Source organism: Carcharhinus amblyrhynchos, chromosome 9 (genome assembly GCF_965287045.1).
Source record: "Carcharhinus amblyrhynchos chromosome 9, sCarAmb.v2.hapA, whole genome shotgun sequence".
Taxonomy (NCBI): Eukaryota; Metazoa; Chordata; class Chondrichthyes; order Carcharhiniformes; family Carcharhinidae; genus Carcharhinus; species Carcharhinus amblyrhynchos.
The window spans coordinates 13,929,051-13,943,191 of NC_137332.1; the positions used below are offsets into that span (position 1 = coordinate 13,929,051).

Sequence of the window (14,141 nt, forward strand, 5' to 3'; positions counted from 1 at the left end):
GTTCCTGGCGTTGTGAGGCAGCAGTGCTAACCACTGTGCCATCGTGCCGCCCCATACTGCAAAACTCTGATCCAATGCTTTGTTGCTTACTCTCCCCCATTGCTGCTGTTCACTTTTGTACACAAAATTACACTTTTTGATAGGAAGGATGAAAAAGCAGAGTTTTCTAAAGGTGGCAGAATAAGAATGAAGTAATAGAACGTTAATATGTAGGTATTATGAAGGCAAGTGGTATGTAAGCCTTTGTTCCACATAGATTGGAATAAGAGAAATGAGGTCTTGCTGCAATTATGGAGAGTTTTAGTAAGATCACAAATAGAGAACTTGCCCAAGGAAAAATATACTTGTCTTGAAATCCTGAGGGGTTTTGACAGGGTGGATATGGAGAGGATGTTCTCTCTTGTGGGGAATCTAGAACAAGGAATCGCTGTTTAAAAATAAGGGGGTTGCTTATTTACAACGGAGATGAGGTTAACTTTTTGTGAGGTTCGTAAGTTGCTTGGAACTCTTCCTAAAAAGGCGGTGGAAGCAGAGTCTTTGAATATTTTCAAGATAGAGGTGGATAGATTCTTGTTAAGCTTGGGGGGTGGGGGTTGATTATTGGGGGTAGGTGGAATGCACATTTGAAGTTCCTGTCGGATTGACCACGATCTTATTAAATGGCGGAGCAGGCTCGAGAGGCCAAATGACCTACTGCTCTCTTAATTCGTACATATTAGAAAATATACAACAAATGTTCACTAGATTGATTCCAAGGATCAACAGGTTATCCTATAAGGAGAGATTGAGTACAATTTGCCTCTAGCCATCAGAGTTTAGAAGAATGAGAAGTGATTTTATAGGAACTAGTACAATTCTTATCCAGCTTGTTAGAATCAATACAGGGAAGCTATTTTCCTGGCTAGAGCTCATAGTTTCTTGGATAAAGGATCAGCTGTTTCAGACTCAGTTAAGAAGTTTCTTCACTCAAGAATTATGAAATATTTAAAACTCTGTACCCTGCAGGGCTGTGGCTGCCCTGTCGTTGAGTCGATTAGAGGATGAGATTGATTAAATTTTGAGCTCAAGTTAATTGAGGAATATGGGACTCCAGGTCCGAGATGTATGGGTTAGGTGGATTGGCCATGCAAAATTATCACTGGACTATTAATCCAGAAACTCAGCTAATGTTCTGGGGATCTGGGTTTGAATCCCGCCACTGGCAGATGGTGGAATTTGAATTCAATAAAAAAAAATGCCTGGAATTAAGAATTCACTGATGACCATGGAATCATTGTCAATTGTTGGAAAAACCCATCTGGTTCACTAATGCCCTTTAGGGAAGGAAATCTGCCATCCTTACTTGGGCTGGCCTACAGGTAAAAGGAAACATAGCTGATGGTGTCCCTTGCAGCAGCAGTGACCTCCCTTGCATTTGCTGCAATCTGTGGATTAGTTCTACACTGCAACTGTAAACAAATGCATACGTCTTGATCCACAGCAATGTGGTTGATTCTCAACTGTCCTCGGGCAACTAGAGATGGACAATTAATGCTGGCCAGCCAGCGACGCCCATGTCCCATGAGTGAACTTAAAAAATTGCCCCTTGGTGTCAGGAGGATTTGCAGGGTAAATACGGGCGGTTACAGGTATAGGGCCTGGGTGGGATTGTTGTCGCTGCGGGCTTAATAGGCCGAATGGCCTCCTTCAGTATTGCAATGATTCTCTGATTCTACAGTAGTAAACTGAGTAGCACAACAGACTTATTAACTGGGCAAGAAGGGGAAGGCACCAGACTCCAAATTTGGAATATGATCTCTCAATTCCAGTAACTTCCTCCTTGCTTATTCTACCTTTTTATGTCTTTTACAGGAATGTTTACCCTCACAGAAGTTGCATCTCTTAATGACATACAGGCAACCTATCGAATCCTGAAGCCATGGTGGGATGTGTTCATGGATTATTTAGCCATTGTAATGTTGATGGTCGCTATCTTTGCGGGCACCATGCAGCTGACTAAAGATCAAGTTGTGTGTCTTCCTAAGCCCCTGTCGGACGAGTGGTCAGAAACCCAACGCAGCTTCACCGAGAGCCCTGTCAAAGGGCCCAAAACATCTGTCATGCCGGATTTGGAAAGCACGACACCTTCAAGAGGGAGCCGGAATCATGCTCCCGGGGGAGCCTTTGAAAGCATGTCTACAATAACCGCTCACCTATCCAATGACGACCTCAATCCCCCTGTACAAAGAGGCCCTGTCAACCTGGGGCGCCCAACCAACTTGGAGTACCAGCAATATATCTTCATCAATCAGATGTGCTATCATGTGGCCTTGCCCTGGTACTCCAAGTACTTCCCCTACCTCGCCCTAATCCACACCCTCATCCTGATGGTCAGTAGCAATTTCTGGTTCAAGTACCCCAAGACCAGCTCAAAGATTGAGCATTTTGTTTCTATACTGGGCAAGTGTTTTGAGTCTCCCTGGACCACGAAAGCCCTCTCCGAGACTGCATGCGAGGACTCGGAAGAGAACAAGCAGCGTTTTAAAACCTCTGTGGCAAAGCATTTATCGACAGGCAGCGAGGAAGAGAGCCCTAGTTCCAGCACGCCCATGATAACCAGGACTGGGCCCAAATTTTCCGCAGAGAAGCCAGTAATTGAAGTTCCCAGCATGACTATTTTGGACAAGAAAGATGGGGAGCAGGCCAAAGCTCTTTTTGAGAAAGTTCGGAAGTTCCGTGCTCATGTTGAAGACAGTGATTTAATTTATAAACTCTATGTTGTCCAGACAGTCATAAAGACAGTGAAGTTAATGTTCATTTTGTGTTATACACTTACTTTTGTGACTTCTATACAGTTTAATCACACCTGTGTACCAGGGATAGAGCATTTGACTGGATATTTTGAATTCCATTGTACTCACAACATGGCTTTTATGCTGCGAAAATTATTAATTAGTTACATTGCACTCATTTGTGTCTATGGACTGGTTTGTATCTATACTTTGTTTTGGCTATTTAGGCGGCCCTTAAAGGAATACTCATTTGAAAAGGTCCGTGAGGAAAGTAGCTTCAGTGACATTCCGGATGTTAAAAATGACTTTGCCTTTCTGCTGCATATGGTTGACCAGTATGACCAGCTTTACTCAAAACGCTTCGGGGTCTTCCTCTCAGAAGTGAGCGAGAACAAACTGCGGGAACTCAGCTTGAACCATGAGTGGACTTACGAGAAGCTCAAGCAGCATGTCTCCAGAAACTCCCAGGACAAGCAGGAGCTGCACCTCTTCATGCTGTCCGGAGTGCCTGACGCTGTGTTTGACATGACTGAGCTGGAGGTACTGAAACTGGAGCTGATTCCTGAGGCCAAGATTCCCGCCAAAATCTCCCAAATGACCAATCTCCAGGAGCTGCACCTTTATCATTGCCCGGCCAAAGTGGAACAGACTGCCTTCAGCTTCCTCCGCGACCACTTGCGGTACCTGCACATCAAGTTCACTGACGTGGCAGAGATTCCCACCTGGGTCTATCTGCTGAAAAACCTGCGCGAACTCTACCTGGTTGGCAATCTGAACTCTGAGAATAACAAGATGATAGCTCTAGAGTCACTTCGAGAGTTGAAACACCTGAAGATCTTGCACCTGAAGAGCAACCTGACCAAAGTTCCTTCCAACATCACTGATGTGGCGCCCCACCTCACTGCGCTGCTGGTTCACAACGACGGGACCAAACTTCTGGTGCTGAACAGCCTGAAGAAGATGATCAACCTCACTGAGCTGGAGCTGCAGAACTGTGAGCTGGAACGGATCCCACATGCCATTTTCAGTTTGAACAACCTGCAGGAGCTGGACTTGAAATCCAACAACATCCGCACCATTGAAGAGGTGATCAGCTTCCAGCATCTCAAGCGCCTGACATGCCTGAAACTGTGGCACAACAAAATCATCACCATCCCGTCCTCCATCAGCCTGGTGAAGAACCTGGAGCTGCTCTACCTGGCTCAGAACAAACTGGAGTCCCTCCCAGCAGCTCTCTTCACCTTGCAGAAGCTCAGGTATCTGGATGTGAGTCACAACTCCATCACCGTTATTCCAGCTGAGATCACGGCCCTCCAGAACTTACAGTATTTTGCAGCCACGGGGAACCGGGTGGAGGTTTTGCCAAAGCAGGTTTTTAAGTGCACAAAGTTGCGGGTTCTGAACGTGGGTCAAAACTGCATCACCTCCATTTCGGAAAAGGTGGGCCAGTTGGTGCAACTGACCCAGCTGGAGCTCAGGGGGAACTGCTTGGACAGACTGCCCGCAGAGTTAGCCCACTGCCGCCTTCTGAAGAAAAGTGGGCTTATTGTCGAAGATCACCTCTTTGACACCCTGCCCTCGGAGGTTAAAGACCTCTTTAATCAAGACTTTAACTCAAACTCAACGTTTGGCACAGGAATATAAATTATTTGAGCAAAGCCTATGTAGCAGCTTTGGAACTGAATGTTTGTTTGCTTGTTAACTGGAAAAAAAATGTATAAAATAGATCAAGGTACTTAAAAAAAAAAGTGACAACTGTTTAAAAAAAACTAGATAAGGTGATGCTAGTTTTTGCCCTGAAAAAAAAGTGCTCAAATCATTGTAATAAATCGTAACCAATTAACTAACTGTTGGTCACTGGTTGTCTAATACAAGTCTGTCAATGACTGAATATTTGTTCATATATCCTTGTTTGTAAATGGATGTAATTTTAATTTATTCTTGACACTTTAAAAAAAAACAAACTTAATTTTCAGCCTATCAAAAGCTGCTCCCTCGCCCCTCCGAATGCGTGCATGTCCTCTTTCAGTGCTGCTACTAATCTGGCCATTACAAGGTTTGTGAATGAGCACCAGTACATCTTAAACACTTCACTTTAATTTCCTCCCCGTGGGAGCCCAGCTGCCCACATCCTCTCCTTTTTGCTTTCCCAGCTAAGATCAGAGGTTTGTCATGTTGGACATGAACTCGTATTTTGTGTGTGTGTGTGTGTGTGTGTGTATCTATCTGTCTCTCTCTTTGGGTATCTCATCAATTGTTACTGTGTCGTCTGTATTTCTGTAGGAAGAAAATTGAGTTCCAGGCTTTTAAACTCTGTGTGGATCAAACATGCAGAATGTGCCAATATCTAACTCCTAGCACCAATTTCAGCTATTTCTAAATAAAAGAAAACAAACTTACTTCAAAGCAATTGTTTTTGTTTACTTGTCGTAAAGGAAAGAAGGCCCAAGGTGTCTAATTTCAGCACCAGACCACTACCACCTCTGCCAAAAGTGTTATTCCCCAAGTCAAATGTACCCGTTACCTCATAGAGGAAATGTGCATAGCTGAGCAACTCCTGGTAACCTGCCGTCTCTGAGCCCAATTCATTCCCAGAATTCTCTCTGAAATAGACTAACGGTGCATCTCGGCACATTGTGTCTCTGTGGTTTTATAAAAGTAGTGCTCTATGTTGGCCTTGACATGCCAATCTGCAAGCTGAGATCGAACCAGGACGGGGAAAGAAAATGTGGATATTGGCAACTATTCCCCCCACCCCGCTCCCTCCCTCCCAATACTTGGCCAGCTCTGAAACAATCTTCAGATGCACAAGGTTTGTGTAAATGAGTGGCATTACTCTAGAATGCACCTTGGCTCTCCTCCAGTATACGTCATGCTTGGCTCTGGTGGAGGAGACCTGAAATGATACCGAATGATTCACTTAAATCTTCAACACACAAGAGAAACACATTCTCTGTCCAGCCTTTTTCCTTCCACTTTCCAAAAATTGGAAAATCCCAGTCGTGCTTTTATTGCATCATAATGGTAAACTGGCAAGTCCAAAGGGTCCAGAAAGACCGGTAAAAGGAGTTTGTTGTTAAGAAAAATATATTACAAATTACCAGCTCTTATTAGCTTATTGGTATGAGTTACAGAGCTGTACGGAAGAGACGGACCCCAGATCCTTGTTAACTGATTTTGGCAAAATCCACAATAGAACTCCCACAAATTGATTTCTGTGACATAGAATCCCTACACTGCAGAAGGAGGCTATTCAGCCCATTGAGGCAGCATCAACTCTTTGACAGAGTATCTTATACAAGCCCACCCCTTGCCCTATTACTGTAACCCCACACGTTTATCATGTTAATCGTAGAATCCTGCAGTGCAGAAGGAGACCATTCAGCCCATCGATTCTGCACCTTCCATAATCTCACCCAGGCCCTATCCCTATAACTCCTGCATTTACCTGAGCTAGTCCCCCTGCCATTAATGGGCAATTTAGTATAGCCAATCCACCTAACCTGCACATCTTTGGAATTTGGGAGAAAATCTGATCACCTGGAAGAAACCCACGCAGATGCGGGGAGAACATGCAGTCTCTGCACAGACAGTGACTTGAACTGGGAATCAAACCCAGTCCCTGGTTCTGAGAGTGCAGCAATGCTAATCACTATGTCACCATGCCTTCCTGTAAGATTCTATCTTAAGGACAGGAACCTTTACTGAATCTGCCTTCAGATTTTAGTGGGGAAGACTGGATATGGAACTGCCTAATACTAGTAGTGTTAATGGTGACTGACAGTTAACTGCCAAGCATCGTTTGAAAGGTTAAACCACCAGCTTGACTCTGAATGGTCAAGGCATTGCCCCGAGGAATGAGTCAGTGAATGGCTATCATTTATTTTGTTTAGCCGAAACAGGCACAATATGTGTTTTCCTGTCTGTAAAGAACAGGGCCCTGTGTATTAATTTCCAGTACACGCAAATATGTTACACTGAGATAGTGTCCATCTTAAATTGGTTGTCACTGTAATTTTTTTACCACACGGAGGATCATTTAGTGAACGGGCTTTGAGCTCAGGTTATCCTGGGAAGGGCAAGGTATCTCCAAAGTTTGAGCAACAGGTGAAAGACAAAAGCTTTGACAAAATGTATTTTTTTTTTCAGCAATTCTAAACAGATTGCAATTATATAGTTCATTTCATGTCTTCAGCATGTCCTGAAATACTGCATAGACAATGGATTAAAATCCTTGGCACAAAGTAGGTATTTGTGCACATCCCTTAATCTTCATTTTAGATGAAGAAATGAGCATAATCCGGCAAGTAAATAAAGTCTAAAATGAAAACAACTATACAACCAGTCCATCAGATTTAGAAATATTCATGTTTCTGGTGCAGGCATTCTGTCAGAACCGAATAATTCTTATCCAGCACCCAACATATCCTTTCTCTTTACAGTTATGCACAGACTGATATTTCCAACATCTCGACTTACCTAGGCTTCAATGTTTCTTTCCATAGAATCGCTACAGTGCAGAAGGAGGCCATTCAGCCCATCAAATCTGCACTGATGCTTCAAAAGAGCATTTTACCCAGCCTCACCCCATCCCTGTAACCCTGTGTGTTTTCCATGGCTACTCCACCTAACCTGCACATTTTTGGACACTAAGGGGCAATTTTAGCATAGCTAATTACCTAACCTGCACACCTTTGGGAGGAAAATGGAACACCTGGAAGAAACCCATGCAGACACGGGAAAGAACATGCAGCCATAATTGCACCTGGGTCCCTGGAACTGTGCAGCAGCAGTGCAAACTACTGCTCTGCCCCACAAAGTGAGACCAATAGATAATGTTTTAATCACTAGTGCATAATCATCTGGTGGTAACACCACAACTGAACTAAGGAATGCTATACAAAGTTTTATTGTTTGCCTTCTGTCATCAATATTAATATCTAGACCCCTAGATTGAGATCCTTTTGACCAGGTGACAAAAAACTGCAAATTAGAAGACTCGCATTGCGAAAATGATGAAATCAAAGTCAAAAAATTTGTGCTAGGTTATAGATATTGGAGGAATGTCTCATACATCAAGTTTTCTTTTGGTTAATATTCTGTGCCTGGATCTTGATAAACTCAGCACAATTTCAGCACAAGAGAGTGCAATGAAAAAATAAAATTAGCGATGGGACAGCAAATAGTTTATGTTGTAATCTGTCGTGTCATTTGAGGGAAAATTAGATAAGTATATAAGGGAGACAAGAGTTAACAGATATGCTTAGAGCAAAATGGGATGGGAGGAGCCTTCGTGAGAGCAGATAAACTGGCTTCACCAAGTTAGACTGACCTATTTCTGTGTTGTAAGTTCTATGTAACTCTACGAAAGAATTGAGGGAATCCAGTTGGTATGCTGAGTTATGTTGCTGTCCTAACGTTACAAGTTCTCCCGTTGAGCTTGCTTACATATCAGATCTATGGTGCCGAGATCAGTATTTCTCAATAACCCTATTTGGTTGAGCAGAAAATTGACTTTGCACACATGTTTGAGAAAATTCCCTCTTGGCTGCTACAGATGCCAGGAGGTTTTAGTATCCATGGTTGAAGAGGAAACGTGCTGAAAGAATTCTAGGTAAAGTGCTACATTGTGTGCCACATGGGTTTATTTTGATGTGTGTGCGTGTGTTTTAACATATGGATACAAAGCCAATGGTACTTGGCAACATTCTAAGCACAGGAAAAAAATCCACGCAAGTGGCCCAAATTCAGGATCAGAATTTTACAGTTATTACCCTGTTTAAATTGGGAAATTACATCTTTTTAGATGTTAGAATACAACTGGGCACTATGGACAAGATACAATTTTATATATAAAACAATTGTCATGCAAATACAATGCATTTTTTCTGGAACTTTTTAAATGATCTGAATGAGTGTGAATCCACAATCATGACCTGTTTGTTTCAACCCTACTGCACTGTAAAGATTATTCTACTGGTTTTAGCGACTGCATGATTTCTTCATGGATGTTTGAGAGATATTGGGGTAGAAATTGGTCGCTGGCAATGATTTGAAATGGCCATTATCAGATCAATTTTCCACTATGTGCACAGCCTAATATTCAGTTCTATTATCATAGAATCTCTACAGTGCAGAAGGATCAAGCCTGCACCGACAACAATCCCACCCAGGCCCAATCTCTTTAATCTCTAGTATTTACCCTGCTAGTTCCTCTGACACTAAATGGACAATTTAGCATGGTCAATGAACCTAAATTGCACATCTTTGGACTGTGGGAGGAAACCAGAGCACTGGGAGAAAACCCACGCAGAAACGGGGATAACGTGCAGACTCCCCACAGACAGTGAACCCAGGCTTGAATTGAACCTGGTCCCTGGAGTTGTGATGCAGCAATGCTAATCGCTGTGCCACCATACTGCCCTTATAGTCAATGGAACTCAATATTAAGCGCTGCTTTGAACAATTGGCTGACTGTATTCTGCCTATTTTATTGGCACCTCTGGATGAATTTCTACCCCACTGTTTACAATTAGTCCTACCATAGTAACTTTAAAAGAAACTTGAACAGTGTTGGTCTTATTCTTGCATGCCTGTATATTAATGCTCCAAGTTTGGTTATCGGGAACCAGTTATTTCTTCTATTAAGCTGTAATTTGGAACATATGTCTTGTTGAATTTCAGACAAATTATTGCTCTCTCAAAGGCAATGCACCATTTTTTGTTAATCAAACCAGTCTTGGTTGTTTTCAGAGCAGAATAAAGATGCTTAAAATGTTCACTTACTACATCTTGCTAATGCAGCCAAGACATTTATTACTGTAGGTCATGACTGCCCTCTAGTGCATGTTCAATGGCATTGGTCAGTGAATTGTACCAGATGGTGTGACTCCTATGTCCAGCTGTGTCTGTGAGAACATAGAAACCCTAAAAGACCAAAATCAACATCTGTATTTACCTGCATCACTAACTACAAATGTAATTAGTTGAAAAGTGAGATGACTAATTTCTTCCCCGATGGTGTAGATACTTATGTACACCAAAATTCACCATTTATATAAAGTATTAAAATGCAGTTTCCTGATTATCTGCATAACTCAATTCAAGTTGGCCAGCTAAACAATATTAGACTATCACTTAATAAACTCTAAAAGCAAAATCTCTGCCTTTTCCATTGGAATTTTATTTAGATGAGAGAATACAATACACCAAGTTTCTAATGTTGGTGGCTTTTAGAAGTGACTTTTTATTTTGCTACTGAAAAATGGTGCTATATTGACGCACAATGCTAATGGCAGCAGGAAATGCTGGACAATGTCTACATCCAGTCTGAATGGCCAAGTGTTTATTTTGCATTGTGCGCCTGCTGTTTACTATTGTTATTGATAATAGTGGTCATTAGGTGGGGGAAAATAATGGCATACTGGTGATCTCAGTGGGCTGGTAATCTCAGTGGGCTAGTAATCTAGAGGCCCAGGCTCAGGGGACTTGGGTTCAAATCCCACCACAGCAGATGGTGGAATTTAAATTCAATAAATAAATCTGGAATTGAAAACGATCATCAATTGTCATATAAGTCCTTTAGGGAAGGAAATCTGCCATCCTTGCCTGGTCTGGCCTACGTATAACTCCAATGTGGTTGATGCGTCCTCTTTAATGGCCTAGCGAGCCATTCAGTTCTAGGGCAATTAGGGATGGGCAATAAATGCAACTGATGTGAAAGAATCTATCCCTGGCACTGTTTTTTTCCCCACATTTTTTATACTCAGCTTCGAAGATGTATAGAACCTATGTTGTGCCAGTAAGGACTGGGAAAATTGTTGCAGAAACTAGGTCAGGACAGTTAGTCTTCTGTCAGCTTTTTTTTTGTTTGATGTTGCCATCTATGGTTTCATTTTTGCTGTTATTGCTGCTTATATTAAGCAGTCGTGAACAGCACATCCAACATTTGGAGATCCTTTCAAATTTGCACATTTCAGAACAGCAAACAAAAACCAATTGTGTATTGAGTCAGCTCCTGTTTGTCACTGTGACTGAGGTATAAAATCTGTATTGAGATTGATAATGCACAGCCTGCTAATGACCTTGTAAATGCAAGTGGATTCCATCTGTACAGTTCCATTTTCTAACAAATCAAATTTTGATTTAGACAATTCAACAGTCCCACCTCTTAAGAAACAGTCAAACGGCTGGAGAAGTCATGAAGAACAATGAAAATAGAACATTACAGATTAAAAATTTTTTTAAAATATTATATTTAGGGAAAAAAAAGCAATCGAGCATCATGATAATGAGTCACTAAAATGTATAATGGAATTATAAGAATGCAAATAAAGATGATAATTAAATTTACTTTTCTTTACTTATTCTTTGAAAAACCAAGTCATCATCTCAACATATTTTCTATTTTGCACCTTCTGTTTGATTAGTTTGATCGATCCTGAGAAAGCACCTTCTGAGCATGCACATGAAAAAGTCATCATGACATTGGATTTGGAGGAAGGTACAGGTGGCATTACATTAACATCATTGGATGAATAATGTTCAGAGACTCAGGTTAATGCTCTAGGGACATAATTAATACATCTGAAATGTAAAGCTAACCTCAATGACGGTGATCAGAAAACTATCATTGATTGTTGTCAAACCCCATCTGGTTCACTCATGTAATTTAGGGAAGGAAATCTTCTGTCCTTACCTGGTCTGGCTGACATGTGAGTCCAGACCTACAGCAACGTGGCTGACATTGTCTTATCTGCCCTCTGAAATGGCCTGGCAAGCCACTACATTCAAGGGCAATTAGGGATGGGGCAATAATCTCCCATTAAATTTCTGCACCCATTCTATCCTCTTTCAGCAAGAAAAGGGGCTGGGAGCAGGGTAAGTATTTTGATAAAAGACTGGATAGGCTGGGGTTGATTTCTTTGAAGCAGTGGGGGCTGAGGGATAATTTTGTTGAAGTTAACAAGGTTTAAAGAGTCTGAACTAGATGGACCTATTTACTTTGGCAGAGTTGTCTGTGAGGAGGAAACTAAAGTGACTAATAAAACAATTAGAGGGGAGATGAAGAAAAACGTTTTCGTCTGGAGGATGAAAGGAGTCTAGAACTCAGTGTCTGAAAGAAGAATAGAGGCAGGAACCTCCAATGCATTTAAAAGCTGCCTGGATATGCACCTGAAGTTCCGTAATCTCCAGGGCTACAGATCAAATGCTGGAAGATGGGATTAGGCTGGGGCTTGTTTTTCATCCAGTGTGGGATGAAGGGTAGTGTCTTGTGCCATACTTTTTTAAAAAAATCCAGATCCAGCATGGGCACAAAATGACAATTCTCCTTTCTCTCCTGTACCAATTCTATACTTTCTATTTTCACCATGTGGGCAGTAGGCTGGCAGAGCAGATTGCCTGCTCATTACAGAACATGTCAATTTTTATTATGAAATAAAAATGACATTGGTTCTACAAGTGGGAGGGTGTTCTGCTGTGTCAACTTGCTACCCATGCAATAAAGATGAACATTGCCTCAATTTTCTCCCAGTTCACGAGAATAGGCATACTCGACAGCATGCACAATTCTTTATGCTTTCTTCTGACTTCCCAGGAGCTATGGAGTCACATAGAAAATAGAAGCAGGACTAGGCTGTTCGGCCCTTCAAGTCAGCTCAGCCATTCATTTTGCTCCTGGCTGATCGTCAAATTCAATATCTTGATCCTTTGTTTCCTCCCCGCATCCTTTGATCCCTTTAGCCCCATGAGCAATATCTAATTTTTTTGAAATAAGACAGCATTTTGGCCTCACCATTCTCTGGGTGAAGAAATTTCTCCTCGCCTCAGTCCTAAAAGGTTTACCTCTTATCCTAAAACTACGACCTATGGTTCTGGACTTCTCCACATCAGGAACATTCTTTCTAAATCTACCCTGTCTAATCCTGTTAGAATTTTATAAGTATCTATGAGATCCCCTCTCACTCTTCTAAACTCCAATGAATATAATCCTAACCAATAATCCAAGCACTGGTCAACAGATCAGCCATGATCATGTTGAATGGTAGAGAAGACATGAGGGGGCCAAGATGGCCTATTCCTATTTTGTAAGATACTGTAAGAGCATAATTTGCTCTTCCTTTACATATTATTTATTCAGTGGTGGCTGACGACAGCTCATCTCTGAGAGTATAAAAGTGTCTCTTGCATTCAAGAATAGAAAACTAAAATGGACGGTCCCAGTGTCCAAATAAACAATAAGAAATAATCCTTTTGATCAAACTGGTCAGTGATCACGATGTAAAGGGTGGATCAGGTACATGTAAACAAGAGCTTAAATCAGCCAGTGGTATCTTCCATTTGATACAGAGTTTATGTATTCCTTTAGTAATTGTCCTTGGACTACATTGTGTTCGTCTAAAGCAAACTAATTTCCACCATAGCTCAATTAATATTTTTGCACTGATAGCCTATAGTTCCCCTTTGGCTGAGGGGCTGTCATGGAAAAAACAACCAGAATTGGTTTGCCAACCAATCAGCACCCTTTTCTCCTGTCATATAAATTGTTGTAATTATTTCAAACTTTGCATTCTTGTTTTTGTCCGGATGAGTGAAAGATGAAAAGCTTCTGCAACATGCCTGTCTTCTCAGCAACATTGTCTAAGTGTAATAATAGAATTATACATTGTTGAAGATGTATAGCTGCCTGTGCTGACTCTCAGAGCCATTTTCCATCCTTTCCTTTTTTTTATATATTCAAATATTTAATCATTGATCTCTTAAAAGCCACAGATTTTGCTTCCACCATCTTCTGTTCAGGCATTCTATGTGCCAACAACCCTCTGCACAATATATTGGAAAAATGTTTTAACCACTGTTTTTGGTGATAATCTTACATCCTCTAGTTACTGAATCATTCAGAAGAGGAAATATTTTCACAAATTTACACAACAGTCAGCACTGGTGCCTCACAGTACCGGGGACCCGAGTTCGATTCCCGGCTTGGATCACTATCTGCGTGGAAACTGCATGTTCTCCCCATGTCTGCATGGGTTTCCTCCAGGTGCTCCAGTGTCCCCTCCACAGTCTGAAAGACTTGCTGGTTAGGTGCATTGACTGTGCTAAATTTTCCGTCAGTGTATCCGAACCAGCGCTGCAGTGTGGTAATTAAGGTCATTTTCACAGCAACTTCATTGCAGTGTTAATGTAAGCCTGCTTGTGACACTAATAAACAAACTTTAAAACTAATAAAAATTTCTCAATACAGAACACCAGTATCCTCTTTCAAATGAAAAGATCCATTAGCTTCAATAATATTCCCTCATAATTAAAACCTCTCAGGTACCATCTTAGTGAATCTCTTGTGCATCCTGGCCCAAGTTGAATTTT

At 41.5% G+C, this 14,141-nt stretch overlaps 2 protein-coding genes across 5 annotated transcripts in view; both read left to right on the forward strand.

Annotated features, from left to right (window-relative positions):
• The window catches only part of LOC145347598 (volume-regulated anion channel subunit LRRC8D-like), a 104,632-nt gene extending 93,509 nt beyond the window's left edge, over positions 1-11,123 (forward strand). For all 4 annotated transcript variants that reach the window (XM_080195193.1, XM_080195192.1, XM_080195190.1 and 1 more), the window contains one exon: positions 1,852-11,123. In XM_080195193.1, the coding sequence (XP_080051319.1) occupies positions 1,854-4,415 (2,562 nt within the window). In that variant the 5' untranslated portion in view covers positions 1,852-1,853 and the 3' untranslated portion in view covers positions 4,416-11,123. The remainder of the gene's footprint in view (positions 1-1,851) is intronic.
• A 97-nt stretch (positions 11,124-11,220) lies between these two features.
• Positions 11,221-14,141, forward strand: part of LOC145348303 (volume-regulated anion channel subunit LRRC8C-like) — a 29,258-nt gene continuing 26,337 nt past the window's right edge. Inside the window, exon 1 of the mRNA XM_080196504.1 lies at positions 11,221-11,274. Coding sequence (XP_080052630.1) covers positions 11,253-11,274 — 22 coding nt within the window. The 5' untranslated portion in view covers positions 11,221-11,252. The remainder of the gene's footprint in view (positions 11,275-14,141) is intronic.